The 19,539-nt window shown below is 35.5% G+C and overlaps 3 protein-coding genes across 3 annotated transcripts in view; 2 read left to right on the plus strand and 1 right to left on the minus strand.

Moving 5' to 3' along the window:
- LOC142334744 (uncharacterized) overlaps nucleotides 1–12,253 on the plus strand; it is a 447,170-nt gene extending 434,917 nt beyond the window's left edge. Inside the window, exons 4-6 of the mRNA XM_075383008.1 lie at nucleotides 629–1,564; nucleotides 6,926–7,104; nucleotides 11,284–12,253. Of these exons, the coding sequence (XP_075239123.1) occupies nucleotides 629–1,564; nucleotides 6,926–7,104; nucleotides 11,284–11,520 (1,352 nt within the window). The 3' untranslated portion in view covers nucleotides 11,521–12,253. The remainder of the gene's footprint in view (nucleotides 1–628; nucleotides 1,565–6,925; nucleotides 7,105–11,283) is intronic.
- The window catches only part of LOC142334745 (pleckstrin homology domain-containing family F member 2-like), a 321,367-nt gene that overhangs the window by 240,934 nt on the left and 60,894 nt on the right, over nucleotides 1–19,539 (minus strand). The window lies entirely within an intron of this gene.
- LOC142335491 (mitochondrial import inner membrane translocase subunit Tim16-like) lies at nucleotides 13,288–13,823 on the plus strand. The gene has a single exon (XM_075384017.1). The coding sequence runs from the start codon at nucleotides 13,362–13,364 to the stop codon at nucleotides 13,743–13,745; it is 384 nt and encodes a 127-aa protein (XP_075240132.1). The 5' UTR covers nucleotides 13,288–13,361; the 3' UTR covers nucleotides 13,746–13,823.

The following is a 19,539-nucleotide window of genomic DNA, read 5'->3' on the forward strand; positions in this document are numbered from 1 at the left end:
TGCTTGCTGTATGGATGATAATTGTCAGGTCATTAGATCATTCAAGTCTTAAGACGTAATTCAGGACTTTTCCTGCTACGTTTTTTTCGTTTTACCTTTCGATCACGGTTTTCGTTTTACATAAGTTCGGACTTTCACGTTTGAGTTCTGTCTTACATCACTCACTGTTTGAACTGATCAGAATTTAGAGTTTGTGGCAAATTTTCTCGAATGCGTTCCAGGTCTAAAAGCAGATTCAAAGGAAACAGCATAAAGCAATGAAGCCAGGGCACTAAGACTTGATGTTTAAAAACTTAGTGCATTAAGTTTTGGGGAGTTCCTTAGAGTACTGACTGGTATTAGTATATTGCTCTCCAATTTAGAGGCTGATTTCGCCATATTTATTGAATCTGATGAAACTGTAGAGAAAATCAGCACACTTTTTTACACTTAGAAAAATATTAATTTGTCAATTTTTCTCTTTTTCGTAACTGTTTCAACTGTGGTCAGTGGGGTCAAGGGTGGCTATTTTCCGGCAATCTGCCGGCTGTGTTTATATTATTGTGGATCATTTATATTGTTGCTATCATTGTGTATCACTTTGCCTTGAGTGCTTGCTGCTCTTCAAGTTTGAAATTCTTCCTTTAAGGTAATGAGGCGGTGCACTTCAAGTTGTTGCAAGAGCAGCGAGTCAGAGACGAAGAGGGTAATTACAGTAACACACAAGAGAACAACGAAGACAACCAAGTGAATTTGGGTGACAATAATGGAGACGGACTAGACAGTAGTGAACGATTCAATATCTTAACTGACAATGTGCTAGAGCGGTGCAAAATTCTCAATTTGGCCAATCAGAATGCAGTTCACGGAACGGCACCTAAGTCTGGATTTGCCTGCTCTTCTCAGAAATCTACCCTGACAAAATCTAAGCGTCACATTCCTACAGCGCCTGTGAAAACACTAGACGCACCTGATTTGAGCAATGATTTTTATCTCAATTTGATGGATTGGGCCAACAGTAACTATCTGACTGTTGCACTGGCTAACGGTGTTTATATGTGGAATGCCAGCTCGGGAGAAATTGTAGACTTAGTTGAGTTAGATGAAAGCCAGTTGGTAACCTCTGTCAAGTTCCACGACCAGAGTACGTACATTGCAGTGGGTGTATCGGACGGGTCTGTGCTCATTTTTAACTCGGAGACCAAACAGAAGTTAAGGACTCTACGTGGACATTCCCACAGAGTGAGCTGTCTGGACTGGAATGGATCTCTTTTGTGTTCTGGTGCCAGAAGTGGAAACATTCTAGTTCACGATACAGTTTCAGCCAATAGGAATGCGCAGCATTTATTAACGGGCCACACGCAAGAAGTATGTTCGCTGAAGTGGAATGACGAGAAGTCGTATTTAGCCAGTGGAAGTGCAGATTCCTCGGTCAAAATCTGGAGCCTAAACCAGGGGACTGGTGGTAATGGAGGTAATGAGGAAGCATCCACATTCCTGACTAACACGCTAACTGGTCACATTGCGGCGGTAAAGGCCCTGACCTGGGTCAATAGCTCATCCAGTGTCATCATCTCAGGCGGAGGTAAGAAACAGGTTTTTACGGTATTAACACTAGCAAAAAATATATTTCGACTAAATCAGGCTACTCTTGATCAGTTTTATATAAAAAAATATTAGTAGATGCTTCAGCAAATCCACGTCACCTCAAATCATGAGGGATGCAAACCGTATTGCGACTTCTTGAAAATGCAACCCTTGATAACCTGATTTTTAATGCCAACGAATATGTTGCAATCCTGTACTTATCGTCAGCAAAATCGGGTTTTTATGAGTTGGCTTCTGCTTTCAAGCTTTTGCGCTTTTGTTCTAGAACAATCTTTGACTTCTTGTGTTACTTTTTCATACTTGCGTTCTTATTTGTAGGTGATCTAAGTTGCTCTGATTCATAAATTTGTTACTAATTAAATTCATCTCATTCATAAATCTCAGTCATAAATTTTGTTGCTAATATAAAAGCGATTGTGTGCGAAGGAGAATTAAAGGCATTGTAGCTTAGTGGTTAAGATGTTAGACTGACATCCTAGAGGACTGGGGATCGGACCCCTGTGAGGTGTTTTTTGCACCCATAAAATATTTCTAAGCTACGCCACCTATAAACTAATTTCCTCCGCCTGCCGTGCGAGAGCAAGTCGCCCAATGTTAATTGGTTGATTTTTGATTGCTCGCGAACGAAGTTTTGTAGCAATTATATTAGTCCCGTTGTCTTTTTGCGATGTTTCGCTTGACCGATTTTTCGTCTGACCCAATTGAATTTTCGTTCTAAAAACGGCATAAACAGGAAGCGCTCGGAGGCATTAAGTTCTCTTAGAGCCTTACGCCTTACCAGTCTCTATGAATGCGATTCACCAAAACTCTTTTGAGGTGACAATTTTTTTGGTGTGAAGGCCGGTTCTTAATTTTTGAAGCTTGACCCCCGCATTCACTCAGAAATCGCTCATCAACCCCCCCCCCTCCACCCCTAACACAACCCCAGGACAACCTCCTGTTTGATGGTTTGGACCGCCCTCTCGTCCAGCCCTGCCGTCCCTCCCCCCCCTCCCCCCCCCCTCCATCCCTCACCCAACTTGTGACCCCTCCTCCTTGACTCGGCTCACATCCCCCCTAGCATTTCTAAGCCCCAACTGTATACTACAGAGGCCAACCGCTCGCTGGTCGTTTGAGAGCGATTCGCCCGACGTTAGTCGGTTATGTTTGTTTCTGTTTTTTGAACCAAATTTTGTCTTCCGTGAAACCAATTGACTTCACGAAACAAAAGCCCCTCTTGGACATGTTTCTTTATTTTCGATCATTGCACTTACTTTTTTTGTTACGCCCTGTTTACCATAAGATGAAAGTTAGAAATTGTATTTCGAGTTTTTGAAGATGGTTCGGTTTCATATTGTTTTTTTTTAAATAGCCGCCCTCATCTTCTCAGCCGGCTATTATAGCGCTTCTATTTTTTTTTACTTCGTCGAACTTTTTTTCGCTTTACCCATTTTGCCGCTTTTTCGACATTTTGCGTGAAATCTTTTGACTTCTCTAGGCTAGTTTCACTCTTCTGTCATTCTGCTCAAAGTCCTTTTAAACGGCAGCTGCTCAGCAAAGCACTTCAAAATGAAGAGATTCAGTATAAAAAAATTAAAGTCAGAAATAGAAACGGGATAAACCCATAAAGCCCATTTTTAGATGCCCGGTACTTTGCGGAATTAAATACCGCAGATGAAGTGAGGCTATAACAGGTCTGCGATGCCCTTAGATGTTCTGGACTGCACGCGCGCTACACTGTGTACTTTTAGTTACTATCTATAATGCCTATTGGTATTGATACTAGACCCTGTAGCCTCTCACTGAGAGACAGGAGTATGTTCAATTACGAAATGACATCAAAATAAATCGCACTTAAAAATGTTTTTTATACAAAAATCAATTTTTGTTGATATTTTCTTTTCTTTCAATCTCAATAGAGTTATGGCAATCAACGGCGGCTATTTTCCGGCAATCTGCCGGGTATGTTTTTTTTCAAAATTCAAATTTGAGTTTTGTCTTTTTTAGAAGATGTGCACAAGTGTTTAGTATTTTTAAAATCAAATTACAATATTAATTTTTTACGACTTTTATACCAGAAAACTGGATCGTGGAAGTTAGTTTTATGAAAAAAACTTTTTAAGTTATCATGTCCGATTAAAAAATAACTACCGGTTACTTGACCTTAAATTTGAAACCAAGAGATTAACGACAGACTAGTTTGGCAGCACCGCCAAACAACTGAAATGGTATGGTGAATTTAGATTATAAATAGCGGGAAACATTAGCGATTCTTATGCAGTTTTTTGTACCGTTTTTTTTCGTCAGTTTACAGAATTTTTATCACTTTTGGTCATCACAACTGAGAAGCTGATTTTATATTTTTGAGGTCAATCTTGATAAGAATTTTTGGAGAACACATGACAGACTTCACTCAATTAAATTTTTTCTGCTCTCACTTATTTCTAAATTGAAAATTTAATTTCTAATTGGACTTTAATAGAGGCCAGACAATTTGAAATATAGGCTATAATACTTGAAACACATAAATGTAGAAATTTGATTTTAAAATTAAGTTTTCAAGTTTTAATCCGAATCTAATTTTTTGGAATCACACTTTTTGTCGTTGTCATTGGTGGTCTTTTTAAAATAGGGGTCTCAGTCGTCCTTCGTGAAAATTTTCAAGCAGTAGTCGAAATTATTCAGGCATCATTTGAGAAATTGTCCTTCATCTTTAGCATCGAAATTGAGTTTTACTGACCCTCCGAAGATTCCATGTTTGATTTTTTAAAAAGTATTTGAGAGCTGGTTGGCACCAAAACTTAAGAAGCAAAAACAATCAGTGGAACAAACATTGATCAAACTGAAAGAAAGTTTTATAACTATCTATATTTTAAATACAAATGGAACAAGAGTTGCAAGGAGAAAATGGTTCACCAATTTTAATGCACCATTTAGATGACTTTAATTTGTTACTCTACGCTGGTGTTCTAACCTGCCTATCCATTCCGAGATAATTTGCAATGATAACTTACCAGATAGCGCAATGTAAAGTTGAAGGTTGACGAAATCCATCCGAACTTCACGGTAAGACGAAAGTGGTCTGAAAGTGTTACGTAAGGGGAAAATGTCTCAAATAATGGTGTAAAAGTTGTTTTTGAATTTGAGTTCGATTTGGAGTATTAATGAATCAAAAATAAATACAGCATTGATGCCTTTAATCTTTACAATTATTTTTAAAAAAGCATTGCTTCATCAATATCACCTTTACTATGCGAAATTTTAAACAAATGCATGGAGTTAGGTTACTATCCCGAATGCTTGAAAATAGCGAAAATAATTCCAGTCTTCAAAGATGGTGATAGAACTGAGCCATTAAATTACCGGCCAACATTTATCTAGCAATCGGAAAAGTCTTCGAGAAAATAATATACAGCAGAGTTGTTTCTTTCGTGAACAAAGAAAAAGTCCTAACCAAAAATCAATTCGGCTTCAGAGACCAAAGAAGTACAATTGATGCACTCATAGAACTTGTTGAGAACCTGAGATCAAACTGGAAAAATAATACAGTGGGAACTACATGCACCTTCCTTGGCCTTTAAAAGATCTTTGACACTGTTGACCACCAAATTTTTTTTAAAAAATGTTTGAATTGCGGATTAAGGGGGCCTGTCCTAGAATTACTAAAATCCTATCTCAGTAATAGAGTGCAATTTACTCAAATTGGAGTAAATTGGGTCACCTTGTTATTTGTTGTCTATATAAATGATATTCATTTTGCTACAACGTGAGTTGGCCCTATTATGTATGCAAACGATACTGTGATTTGAAGAGGACCTGAAAACCGAAGGTGATGATAATCAAAAAGCTCTAGAATGATCTGCATTTTGATCTGCAAGAATCGCCTCACATTGAATGCTGATAAAACAAAAACAGTTCGGTTTTACAAAAATAAAAATACCCTTCACTTAAACACTCTAAAGATTGAAAACAACGAAATACACAATGTTGCAGTAAATAAATGTGCAATAAAACATATATGCAGCCAATTGCTCAGTATGGAGTTCTAATATATGGATGTGCACTGAACAGGATGATAAGCAGAATTCCTGGAATCTTGACTTTCAAAATGGAATATGAATCCATAACAACACTCAGGAGAAAACTACTCATTTACAATGTATCAGAGCTACACCTCTGAAATTTTGAAAAGAGCAACAAAAATAATCAGGTACGGGAAAAGAGCCACAAAAATAATCAGGTACGGGAAGTCTGTTTCATGTCTAGAAAGTCTAATTTCTAAAGATGAGTTTCTCAAAATTACGAATGGTCGAGCGAGATCATGGAAACTTTGTCTACTCAAAAACAAATATGAAAATTTTTCTATAAGATCTAAAATCAGGCAGATGATAAACTGGCTACTAGTCTATTTTCCGAACTTTGTAAATAACATTTGTACTAAATCAAACTTCCAAGTTAAAGATCTCTGCCATAAATTCCTCGAGAATTACATCATAGGCAATTGTGAGTTACTATCTAAGTTTAATAATAATTAATTTGTTCTGTATTTTTATTGACAACGGTAATTTTCTTGTTTTATTTGTCAGCAACTACCGTAGTCATTTCTCTTCCGCCTGAGACACTTGAAAACAGACCTTCATGGCCTAATAGTGATCTCCCAGAGTGATATAAATGGATGAATAAAATGAAAAGGTCCTGGGAATGGGATCGCTAGCTGTCCTAAGTGAAGCTAGCTGCCCTAAGCTTAGGCTATCTACTACTGAACATGACATCTCACCATTTGCTTACGAAAAATTTTGCGAGGTGCGAGGTTAGCTGTCTATGTTTGCTCTCTTCGACGCGAGTGTTAGTTCTGTCGGTCATTTTTATTCGATTTTTCGCTTGACCAATTTTTTTAATTGCTCTCAAACGAAGTTTGTAGCAATTACATTAGTCTTGTCGGTCTTTTTTTGCGATTTTTTGTTTAACTAATTTTTCGTATGACCCATTTGACTTTTCGTCCTGAAAAACGGGATAAACAGGTAGTCCCCCCCCCCCCCCGTGGCTAGCTACTGACAAAGCCAACCGCTCGCCCTTCGTTTCAGAGCAGTTCACCCGAAGTTATTCTGTTATGTTAAAATTTTCGGACCCAAATATTTGATGGTGAGAAGTAGTTACAGAACATCCAGAATACTTCAGTGTTCTATAAATAGCTTTCAAAACTAGCCGATTAAAGTTCACAAGTCAGATATATTATATACATTCTATTTGTCCAGTAAAATATTTTAAATCAATATTAGAGGTTCCGTCTTCTGCTAAACATGTGTTCATTTTAATTGATTGGGTGTTATTTTATCCTGAATTCAATTATTTCATGAAGGCTCAGCTGATCGCTGTATCAAAGTGTGGAATGTAGTAAATGGAAGATGCGTGAAGTCAGTAGACACTGGATCCCAAGTGACTCAGTTAGGATTCAATGGTCACTACGATGAGCTCATATCCACACACGGATACCCCTCCAATGTTCTCTCTATTTGGAAGTACCCATTCCTCAATAAGGTAATTCACGCAGCCCGTTGTTACTTTATGACCTCTGACTTATATATGTACTTCTGAAAGTAGTTTCGTCAAATATCGCTTGGTTTTGTGTCGAAATCTGATTTTAATTTTGTAAACTTTTTCTGCAATGAGTAATCCCAAGTTTCAGTTGGTTGATCATTGCTATGTAGCCCTCTCTGAAGACAGAAATTATGGCGTGAAAAAATGTTCTGTTAAGTTGGTGGAGTACTGTTGGCTTTCACTGCAAATTTTTCAGTTTGCAGTAAAACAGGAAGCTACTTTGCTTATCATGTTTGCTTGCCAATGTTTGCAAATGAAGTTGACAGCTTTCTTTCGCAGAATGTGCCTGCATTTGTCTTCAAAATTTTTGTATTTTGCTTCAGATGGTTTTAATAAATATTGCTCCCGAGCACGAGCATTAAAAGGCCAATCACGTGTAGAGTTGCAAATTTTTGTCTTTTTCGAGTTATTCGGGTTAAAACTTTTCGTGGACATTTGGCATATTACCTTATTTTTGTTCATTTTAAGCGCTACGAATGATGTTAATATAAACAGCAGTTTCGCATTGTTAATAACTACAGGACCCAAGAGCAAGGCTGTTATTAGTCTCATTCTGTTTAATAGCCGCGTCAGCAATTCCATGTGGCTATTATTGCGCTCCTAATTTTTTTTTATCGTCTAACAGATTTTTGTTTCGTCTTACCCTGACTTCTTGGAATTGACTTTCAATTACTTCAGTGACTTCTACTGCTTTGCAGTTAAAATTTGTGTTCGTGACGTCCTTTCTGCTTTTAGGTCAATTGCATGACTTACCTCGCTCAAAAAAATGACTTCCGAATGTGTCTCATAAAAATGACAGTCCGAATCTTACCCAAAAAGTCTAGTAGTCTATTAAAAAGCTGGTGGACGATCTGTCAATCTTATTTCTTTAGTTGTTTCATTTCTGGTAGGCCACAAGCGTCTATCGCGGCTATTTTCCGGCAATCTGCTGGCTATGTTTTTTAATCCAGGGATTTGGGTTCTATTGGGTAGCCATCTTCACATTTTTCGACCTTCTAAATGCATTGAAGGAAGTTGAATTGAATCAGTGATTTCGGTAACCTAGAATAGTAAATGAAACATAATAATGATTTGTCACAATTTGTAAAATTCATTCAAATTGGTTTTAAAGCGGAGTAATTAATTGCTCTCGAACGAAGTTTAAGCAATTATTGTAACGTTTGCCTTTTTCGATTTCAACTTATTTCGATTTCACCACTCTGGTGACCTTCGGCGCTTGACTTTTCGTTTTTTTCATTGACTTGAATTGAGCACAATGAGAATTTAATTCTGTTGCTAAAATAAAACCGATTGTGAGTGATTACCGTACATAGTCCGTGTAGCGGAGTGGTCAATATCCAAGACAAAATTGTCAGATTGCGGTTTCGAACACCTTCCTAGTATGAAATTTTTGCATCAAACGTTTCTGACCCATGCCCTTTTCTAAGTTGTTTGCATGGCCAGGTGTTCGAGAGCAATGCCTCCGACGGTTTTTGTTTGAGCAGTTTGACTTCTCTTTTCGATGTAGTTTCTATGAATGCTTTTAAAGATAAAAATTTTCAGATGGAGTATATATGCAATAGTTTGCATCAATCATTGGACAGAAAATGGGTTTTTAGGGCTTTGACCCTGTTTTCCGTAAATTATTTGATTTTTTACTCGTGTTTGTTGTAGCTTTTGATGTCTTGTCATTTTGTTTCTGGCTCTTGTCATTTGTCATGATGCTCGCCAAATTTGTTTTGTCTTTTTTGGTAAGTTTTTCTTGCTGCTTTTTGGCAATATTATTGTTTCTGATTAATAGCCGCACAGCGATAGCCGGGGCTATTATTGGCCTTCTCTTGGTTTTTTTTATTTCGTCGTCGCGATTTTTGTTACGACCATATGACGTCACAACCACTTCAAATCTGCTTTTTGTTCATTTGTTCATGCAATTTCAACTGAAGTGCGTGCGTGACGTCATTTTTCGCTCTTAGTGGAGCGAGTTTTTTTTTGTTCATTTGCGTGATTAAATTTTTGGTCACACTTGACTTACCTCACTCACAAAAATGACTTCCTCACTTTTGAAATTGACTTTTATTCACTTTAATTGAAAGAGATAAGGTCAAATGGGTGTGTGTCACTCTAATTGAAGGTTATTAGAGAGCAGCTTATAGATGCAGCAAAAACTTATACAGATTTTTAGTCAAAATATAACATATCAGCCTTCAATGAAAAGACGAATTTTTTTGGTCTGTCTTTTTTACTGATTTTTGAGATGGCAGATCTATGAAGCTATTGCGGCTATTTTCTGGCAATCTGCCAGCTATGGTTATGAATAGGGTGAAAATTCTCCAAATAGTAATTTATTTCGATAAAATTTATGGTTTTTTGTTACCAAGAAAGGAGTTTTTCTTAGTCCAGATTTTTGTTTTTTTTTGCGTTTGTTGTTGCTTAATGTTTTGCTGACTAACAAAGGCTGACGTTATCGTAAAATTGCTGCAAGTCTGATATTTAGCTTCTTCTCTTCTGAAGATGTTAACTCGGGACCTGTGTTTTTTTACTTTTTTCAATCAATTGTCTTCCTCGTTACTAGTTACGGCCAACGGATTACGCGTCAAGAGCAATTTTTCGCTGCTCAATCTGTTCTCACGTCATTTTTTTCAGCTTGTTAAATGAGTTTCTGGTCAATCGGTTGATAAATTTTTCAAGCGCACTTAATAAGAATTATTCAATGTTGAATATAAATAAATTGCTCAAGGTTTAATCATGCTGGATAATCATAAAGCTTTTTTTCTTGAAGGATCTTAATGCTTAATGTTTAGTTACAGGTTAAATTGAGATTCTTTGTATTAATTGACGACATGTTTTTATTTTTTAATCACAAAATTCTTGATTTTGTTCTGATCGAGAAATTCTATGAATGTTCATTTCTTTTAAATTGAATATGAAGTCGGTTCCTCATTTCATTATTTGTCATTCTTTTGCAACAAAAATCTATAGAAAGAAGGATCTGCCCTTTATTATTTTGACTTTTTCCTATCTCTGCTTGATTTGGTAAATATTTGAGGGGATAATGTGGTTGAGTGGAGTGAGAACATTTTGTTCTGTTACGGAAAACTGAGCCTCCTCGTTAATCCAATCTAATGGTTGAAAAGGATTTGTTTTAGGTTGCTGCTGCTTGATTGTTTTAGCTTGAAAAGCTTGTTAATAGCCGCCCTCATCTTCTCAGCCGGCTATTATAGCGCTCCTATTTTTTTTTACTTCGTCGAATAAAAAAATGTTTCGCTTTACCTCATTTTGCCGCTTTTTCAACATTTTGCGTGATAACTTTTTGACTTCTCTAGGCTAGTTTCTTATCTCATTCTGCTAAAAAGTGATTTTGAACATCAGTTGCTCAGCAAAGCACTTCAAAATGAACAGAGTCAGTGTAAAAAATTGAAGTCAGAAGTAGAAACGGGATAAACCCATAAAGCCCAATTTTAGATGCCCGCTATTTGAACGTCGTTCCTATAAGTCTTAGTTACCATCTATAATGATTATTGGTATTGGTAGTAGCCCCTGTAGCCTCTCTCTAAGAAACAGAAGTACGTTATGTTCAACTACGAAATGCCATCAAAATTAATCGGACTTAAAAATTGTTTTTGTGCACAAAACTTTTCTTTTTCAATATCTTCTATTCTTTCAATCCCAATCGTGCTTATTGGAATCAACGGCGGCTATTTTCTGGCAATCTACCGGGTATGTTTAAAAATTTAAACTCGACTGGTTTTAAGTTAAGAGCTATTTGTATTCTTTCTGATTAACTTGTTTTAATTACTTCATCACTTTCTTGTTATTGTGTTGATTTGAGTGAACCAACAAACAAGTTTTTTTCTTGTTTTCGAACTCATCATTTGCTTCTTTTCTTTACTCCTTATCAGTTTTTCGATCCCAATTGAAGTTAAACCAATCAACTATCTGCCGGCTGTGGGCTATGTTTATTGGCTGAATTAAAATTTCCAAGTTATACACGTACATATCCGACGTTTAGAAATGTTTAATTTTAGCAAAATTGGTGCGAAATAATGGTTTGCAATTTTTTTTTGTGAACGTTTACTATTTCGTATTTTGTTTATCAATGATTAAATAAAGATGTAGTTTGTTGAGACGCGCATGTTTCAGGTGAAAGAGTTACCAGGCCACACTGGCCGTATTTTACACATGTGTATGTCACCAGATGGAGAGATAGTTGCAAGTGCCGCTGAGGACGAGACGATTCGACTATGGGAGGTATTTGCCAGAGACATTGTCAACTCAAAAACCAAAAAGTCAAATGCTACCAAGGTGCTGGGAAACAGTCGCAACACTCAACAGTCAGCAGCTGCATCTTCATCCTTGCTCATGATGCATCATAGATGATAGAACTTATTAGAACCCCCTCCCCCTCCCTCCCCCCCACCGGTGGAAAATGACCATCTATAATTTATTTTCACACGTTTATAAGGTATATACCAACTATTGTTATTGGCTAATGTCAACTCATAAGTCTATGCAAACAATTATCAGTTCAAAAAGCGCATTAGTTGGTCACATAATGCTGTTTATTCACTGACTGTAAGGGTGCTTCAATTTTTAATATCATCGGAAACAGACTACTGGAATTACCCACCAATTTCTAGTTTTTCAGAGAGGGTTTCGATAACTTTTATCTTTCAACGACATATTTTCACATCTGGAATTCGAAATATTTTTCATTACCAAGTTCGGGACAGTTTTGCAGACCCGATTTGGAGTTCTGAGCAGGAACACTTTTATTTGAAACAGAAATTGACGTGGTAACGTAGAAGTTGCCCAGTTAATGTTAGTAAGATTTTTGAAAACTAAAGAAAACCAATGTACTAAAAAGTAGTTTTGGATCTGCCGATTTCGGCTTTAATTATCCGAAGGTCAAAATTTTGAAATGTGCTGTTTTCGATGATGTGTTAAGTGATATTTTAACCACCAATAATTGTGATTTGTTTTAATCGGATATTGATAAGGCGTGCAGTATGTTTTGTTTGAACTATTTGCCAATGATATTAGGGCTTTTGACAATTGTGTTTTGACCACGTTTGATTTGACTTGTTGTTTTAATTCAATATTTTGCCATTTATCATCAATTTTTCTAGTCGATAAGGATCTTCTTTATGTAAATGCATGTCTGGGTAAAATGTGAATTGATAAAATTGAGATGACATAGCCGAGAATCCAGCCGACATAGCCGAGCGCCTCTTGCTGTGTTAAATAGCTGTAATTGCAGTTTTTTGTACGGTTTAAAGAATAAAAAATGAACTTGTATGTTAGCTGTCCTTATCATACTGGTCACAGACTGGAATCCGAAAATCTACTTTTGTATCATTTAAGTTTCCGAACGAAAATGTATTATTTAAAAATTTGCAGGATGAGAATTTGTGCTAAACTTTTTTTGCCCATATTGATCTGCAATTTTGTGTTATACTGCTTTTGAGAATGGCCCCCTGAGAAATGACAAGTTATCGATGAAAGCGTCCCGAAATTTTTGTCCAAGATTGGTTTTGTGTAACTTCAATACTGGGTTTAATTTTTGTGAAAGGAAATGAGCATTTACTCTCGCAGGAATAACTGACTGAAGTATAATGTAGTATTGTGGTTGGCTAGTTTTAAAAGCAAATTTAGGTAGATTATGGTTCATCCGGATATGCTTGAAACTTTATGCTTTATCGGTATAGTTTATTTCAGCGCATTTTTAATGACTCCCAAGATGGAGTGGAATAATTATCAGGAAGTTCAAAAATAAAAACGATGATAAATTATATTGAGTTTACGGAAATAAGACAGCTCAAAATGACTCTCTCAACGCACGTTCTCTGTAAACTTTTAGATGCTTGCATGACGATTTACCCAATGCCATTATACTCAATGAACTTGGATATTTTGTTCAAAAATCCGACTAAAAATAGCATATACTAGTTCTCGTATGTCGACATACTCAATGGCCATGCCTCAGAGGCCCGTGGGACTTGATATAAAACTATCACAACCGAACATGTGATTAAATGATCAGCTTGAGTATGTTAAAACATGCGTGTAATAGCGACTGCTAATTTCTAGTCGGATTATTTTACGAAAATGTCAAAGTGAATTGGGTATAATGGCATTGGGTAAAATGGAATTAGGTAAATCGTTCAGACACTTTTAGATGCTTGCATGTAGAATTGATCAGAGCTGACTCCTTTGCTGACATGTGGTACAGAATAGTTGCAGAAATTATCACAGCCAGTACTCTGGCTATTGGGCGTGCAGTTGGAAAAGCATTCCGGGAAGAGTACAGGGAGACAGCCCAGGCTTGGAAAAATATCCAGCACCAGTCCAGAAGAGAAGCGGCCGAGGATGCCGATACGAAGAGTGCAAGTGCAAAAGCTGGCATCACAATCGCCGAAGCTGCTCAGATTTTAAATCTACAGGAACCTTACACTGTAGAAAGTATAGAGAAGAATTATCAGTACCTTTTCGAAGTAAACTCGAAAGAGCAGGGATCTTCTAAATACATTCAAGCAAAAGTGGAAAATGCCAAAGACAGACTTTTGGAAGATTTACAAACTAAAAAGGACAGAAGCGACTCGTGATTTGCCTATTTTTGCTCTTTGACTTTTAAGTATAGCTGATATTTTATCTGAGAAATGAATTCACCTAATTCTGTACAATTTTTATAGGCCGAAAGGGCTAGAGGTATCCTTAGGGCAGACGTTTAGAAAAACGTGATCTATTCTGTTTCGGCTCCGACCCTCCAGCTTAGCAGCTTAGTGGGCATCTAACTTTTACACCCCCAGGAGCATGTGCTATTTTTTTAATTGCTCTTGAACGGAGTTCATAGCAATTATTGTAAACGTGTGCGTCTTTATGCAAATTTTTCGCTTGACAATTTTGACCTTTCGAGTGACTTTTACGCCCTTGACTTTTTGCGTTTTGCGTGATCTAAAATTATCTCTCAATCACAATTTCAAGCAGCTGAACTCAATTGGCGGCAATTTAATACTAAAAGTCAAATAAAAACTGGTGCCGTTTTTCTTTTCACTTTAAATCTTAACAGTGGTATAGGTTAACCTCTAATGTGGTTATTTGAAGACCACTATCGAACTTCTTAGTCCCATTTAGACCCCCCTCCCCCTCCCCCCCCCACTATACAGCAGATGGCAATTTTACTTAATGAGACAAGGTAGTAAAGTCTAAGTCTATAATAGGAAATAATAAGGCGAAATTGAAAAATCAATCAACATTTTTTAAACCAAATAATTTCTGAAGTCATTAGCTTTTAACAAAATCATTCTTAATAAACTTACTAAACATTCATTATGAAACCAATAGGACCTGTCGTTGGTTAGATTAAGCCATAGGAATGGACTACAGAAGCAGAAAAACTCAAAACTTTAAACATTTTGCGAAAACACAAATTATTGAAGCCATTAAAATCATTAGCTATTATCTGAATACCATATCTTCTTCCTTCAATTTTCATTCATTAAAATGCAAATAAATTTATACTGAAAGATTAAATAAATGCATTTGGGCCACATTTGAAAACCATTGGGATCTGTTTTTACGCGACTGTGCTAAAAAAAAGAGAAAAAGAAACACAAGTACACCACTAAAACCTTTATTTAAACGCATATTGTCCATAATCAAAACATCAGTTACCACATTATATCACTGAAGTTTTAAAATTGTTGAATACAAGAAATTGAATGAGACCTCTCAATGATGATAATAAGCTACAAGCGGACGACAAAAAACAACAACTGAAAAGTTAAAAAAAATCATTGAAAAAGTATAATATTATAAACTTTGATACAATTCGCTATGAAATGACTGCTTTGGGTAACATCAATCCTTAAAAACTCAATTACAACCTTTGGGACTGGTCAGCATTCTACGCCAAAAAAAATTTAAAAAAATAGGCAAAAACCGCTAATTCAAAAAAAAAATTGAGCGAGAAAAGTGTCGAAGCCATTCAGGAAAAGTTTTCGGTACTGATTTTTCTATTATCACCTGAATTTTTAACAACATGAGAACTTTTTTTTCAATATGACTGCAAAATATCGATAAATATGAACAATTACATTAAAAACAACGAAATTTCTGAGAAAACCGGTAGCATCAACGCCATTAAACTCAATTGCTTTCAGCGAAAGGCGATGAAAGCGCTCGATGCGAGCATAAGAAGTATGCCTCGATGAGACGACAAGGATGTTTGTCTTTGACAAGTCATCGATACGATAAAACATTACAATAAGTCATTGACTAAGAAAACAACAACAATTAAAGGCAAGAACCAAAATTTCAGTAGAAAAGTGCGAGAAGAAAGGGTCGAAGCCATTTAAGCCATAAGCTTTTCTTTGAAAACTTTATCTACGATCCATTGAACGTCCTTTCTAAGCCAATTGGAACTAACACTAATAGGATAATGTGATGCGATTTCAGAGGAACCAAAAACAAATAAAATTTTTTTTTCCAAATGTCCAAAAAATTTGTGAAAACTCGGGCATAGTTAGAAGTTAAAGCCGCAAATTAGATTGTTTTTCCTGAAGTAGGAAAGAAGGAGTTCCGGAAATTACTGAGACGTTCGTACAGTTCACGAAGATAAGTTAACGATTGGCTAACGTTCAAAAAATTTTTCGAAAAATTATTTTAAAAGCCTTAACAGACAATAAGTTCAACAGCTTTCAACAGAAAACAATAAATACGCCCAGCCAGGACTCGATGGAAGCACAAAAATGTTTGTCATGCATAGGTAATCAATAAGGTATCACAATAAGTCTAATGAATATGAGAACAAAAACAACTACAGAAACCAATAATTCATTAGAAAAATGCGAGAAGAAAGTGTCGCAGCCATTGAAACCATGTCCTTCCAACTTAAAGTTTGATCTAGGCTCCATTTAACGTCTTCTCAAAACCAATGGGAGCTATCAATATTAGGATAATAAGAAACGATTTCAACAGAAACCACAAATACAAAAACATCCAAAAATTTAAAAAATTTTTTGACTTCTTGTAGCATCGAAGCCATAAAACCAGGAGTTAGAAAAACCGATAACCAAAACAATTTAGATTGCTGTAGAAAGAAAAGAAGTGGTTCCGGTCATTACTGAGATTTTCTTACAAATCATGAAAATAAGTTAATGTTGGTTAATGTTCAAAAATTATTTTTGAAAAATTGTTTTTAAAGTCTTAACAGACAATAAGTTCAATAGCTTTCAACAGAAGGCAATAAATACGCTCACTCGTGACTCAATAGAAAGACAAAGATGTTTATCAGGCATGGGCAATCATTAAGATATCACAATAGGTCGTATGACAAAAAAAACAACAACAAATACCGGCAAAAACCAAAAATTCTGTGGAAAATTGCGAGGGGAAGGTGTCGAAGCCAATTAAACCATACGCTTTTTTCTTAAAATAAACTTTATCTAAGATCCATTGATCGTCTTCCCTAAACCAACGGGAGCTATCCAAATTAGGATAATGTGATAAAATTTCAAAAGGATTCAAAAATACGAAAATATTCAAAAATTTTTAAATTGTTTTTGAAATCTTGTGGCATCGAAGTCATTAAACCAATAGTTAGAAGATAAGACCGTTAAACAGATTAGTTTTGGTTGCAGTAATAAAGAAGGGGATCCTGTCAGTACTGAGGTTGACTTACAGTTTACAAAAATAAGTATGACCAGTAACTGTTCAAAAATAATTTCGAAAATTTATATATAAAGTTTTAACAGCCATTATTTTTCCAATCAAAGCACTGAATAGCTTCAATAATGCTCATCACAAAACCCATTGCACTTTCAGCAACGATTCGATGCCATAGGACTCCAAAAATTCAGTAAAACCTCAAAGAAAATCAAAGTTTTTTTAAAAAATTACAAAAGCTCAGAGTCGAAGCCATAAAAAACATGTACGATTCCTTTAAAACGTGTATTTTGTTCATTAGGCGTCGTTTTACTGTAAATAAGGTTTATCATTAACCAAACATCGATATGAAAAGTGACCAGTCTCTAGGTGACCTAAAAAATATGAATTTTTACAAAAAAAAACAGCTCAAATAGAATTCGATTTTTTTTTAGTAAACTTCCCTATCAGACCAGTACTAGTCTTTTTATCACCTTTCCTGTATTAGGAATACGGAATTGATTCTTTTGTGGCGTGAAAGGTAATTTTGAATGAAAAGTTTTAAAGAAAAGATCATAATTTGACGGAAAATTACACTAAAAGTGAACGAAATCATACCAAATATCATGTGTTCACACAAAATTTCAATCCTCGATAACTCCTCGAACAATACGAAATTAAAAAAAATCTTTTTAATTTCAAATTCTAGGCTGGACGAGCTTTTTGATGATACCACTCTTATTTTTCTACGATGAATATATCGATCGGCCAAAATTTACTGAACAAAAAAAACCCATTTGAGTATTTAGTTCCTTCCCCCACAAGTGGGGTCGGAACAATAAAGAGCTGGTGTGATAGTTTTCATTTATGAAAAGCTAAAAAATTTTAAAAAGTGAACTTTTTTGTATTGGTGATTGATCGCGGTGATAGCTGAGAAGAACTACTTTTGACCTTCCCTTGGTTTTTACATCTCGAACAGGAATTGGTTTTCTATAGGTCTTGAGACTCCCAAAGGCGCTATGGTTTTTTGTGTCTTTCGAGCGAGCAAAAACCCCAAGTTCAGAGAGTGAATAAGGTTTGGAAAGTGCTTTTGGTACACAAACTTGAAAGATGGGATTTCAGGCAGAAATTCCATTAGGCGTAGACAATTTTCTGTAGCCATCAGGTGGATAATTTTGTCTAATTTTTCTTGGAAAATTTGCGAAAACCATTTTAAAATTTATGGTACTTCGTTGGCCACGAGGCTATAAATTACTCATTATTTTGCCAACATTTTTAGAGCAGTTTCTGGCACACCATAACTAATTAGAATAAAGCAAAAGCATTTCTTTTAATAAAATTGAAATTCTGTATTCTTTCCTCTGCAACTTTTAAATGGCTGAGAAAAGTTGTACTTACTTTTACTTTATAGCATATATAAGTGGTTTAATTGGCTTTTGCCTAATTTGCAAAAGTTTAAAAATTTTTACTAATAGCAACAAAAATGATGGTCGCCTAATCGAGTTTTCGCTTTAGATCCAAAACTCAAATTCGAAGAGTCGAAATTCCAAAAGAGTGGTTATTTCATACCTTTTGAGAGGGTGATAAATGTAGCTGTGACAGCGTTTGCGCGGATGAAGTGAATGTATTTGTCCACGGGCCGTTTTATGTCCTATTAAACGTTCTTTTATGTTTTCCGAAAGGAAATTGCAGATTAAAATTATCATTTTCAGACTGTTTAAATAGCGTTTTGAAGATTTTTGATATTTAAAGGGAAATTTACGCTTCTTTTGAAGATGCTTCAGACTAGAGTGCAGATTCTTCATGATTTGCAATTCTGCAGGCATTTGGAATGTGTTTCAAATGGTGCCGTTTTATTGTCTCAATTGTATGAAATACCGTTTTATGTTAGTGTGAGTGCTCTTGTACTAAATGAAAATTTTTTTGCGCTAAAATGAAAATCAAATGAAATCCAGTAATACAAGTATGTGAGCTTTTTGCTAAACGAAAGCAGCTTATTGGTCTAGGCCGCATTTATTGAATGAGCTTTTGACTTAAAGCCGTTTTTTATAGTGTGGTGCATTAGCTGTTAATTTTAGCTGTTTTTCGCCCATGGACCTATTATTTGCTCTTCTGCCTCTTTTAATCAAAAGTTTTTTTATCGGATGAGCAAAATATCTAGCACTACTGAAAAAAATAATTAAAGTGCATTCTATTGTTCTTTAAGATAATTTTAAGGAGAAAATGGCACTGAGATCACAAATTCTCATTTTTACAAGTTTTTTTTACAAGTTTTTTTCATGAACTGTCTTTTATTTTGGAAAAAATGTTTTTAATAAACCAAAGTAAGCGTGATTTCCATTAAAGCTTTGTTTTCTCTGATGTGTTTTTGTTGTAACATTAAAACAAGTGCTTTTGGCCGATTTTGTTTTTACCGGATTTTTTGGGAAGTCTTCAGTGAAGAATATTTTGTTATGACTGCAAGGTTCACACAAAACTCTGGTAAATGCTAACATTAGATTAAAATAAAACGTATCGTAGGGAACAGTTTGCAAATGATTTTCAAAATTTTTATTCTTGTTGCAATTTTAAAAACGTTAGTATTGAGTTTTTGAATATTTAATTTCAGAAGCAGCTTCGGTTACATATAATTAATTTATTCAATGGCAATCATTAATTAACAGGGTTGACTCTATTTTTGTTTAATGATTTATCCCGAATTTTTTGTCTTATATTTCTTTCTTACTGTTGTCTCTTTGTTCTTTAGAAAAAGTG

The sequence above is a fragment of the Convolutriloba macropyga genome, chromosome 2 (genome assembly GCF_964194025.1).
Source record: "Convolutriloba macropyga chromosome 2, txConMacr16.3, whole genome shotgun sequence".
NCBI lineage: Eukaryota > Metazoa > Xenacoelomorpha > Acoela > Convolutidae > Convolutriloba > Convolutriloba macropyga.

Excerpts from the sequence above, each read along its gene's own strand:
- LOC142335491 (XM_075384017.1), top strand. The coding sequence starts at position 13,362 with ATGTGGTACAGAATAGTTGCAGAAATTATCACAGCCAGTACTCTGGCT.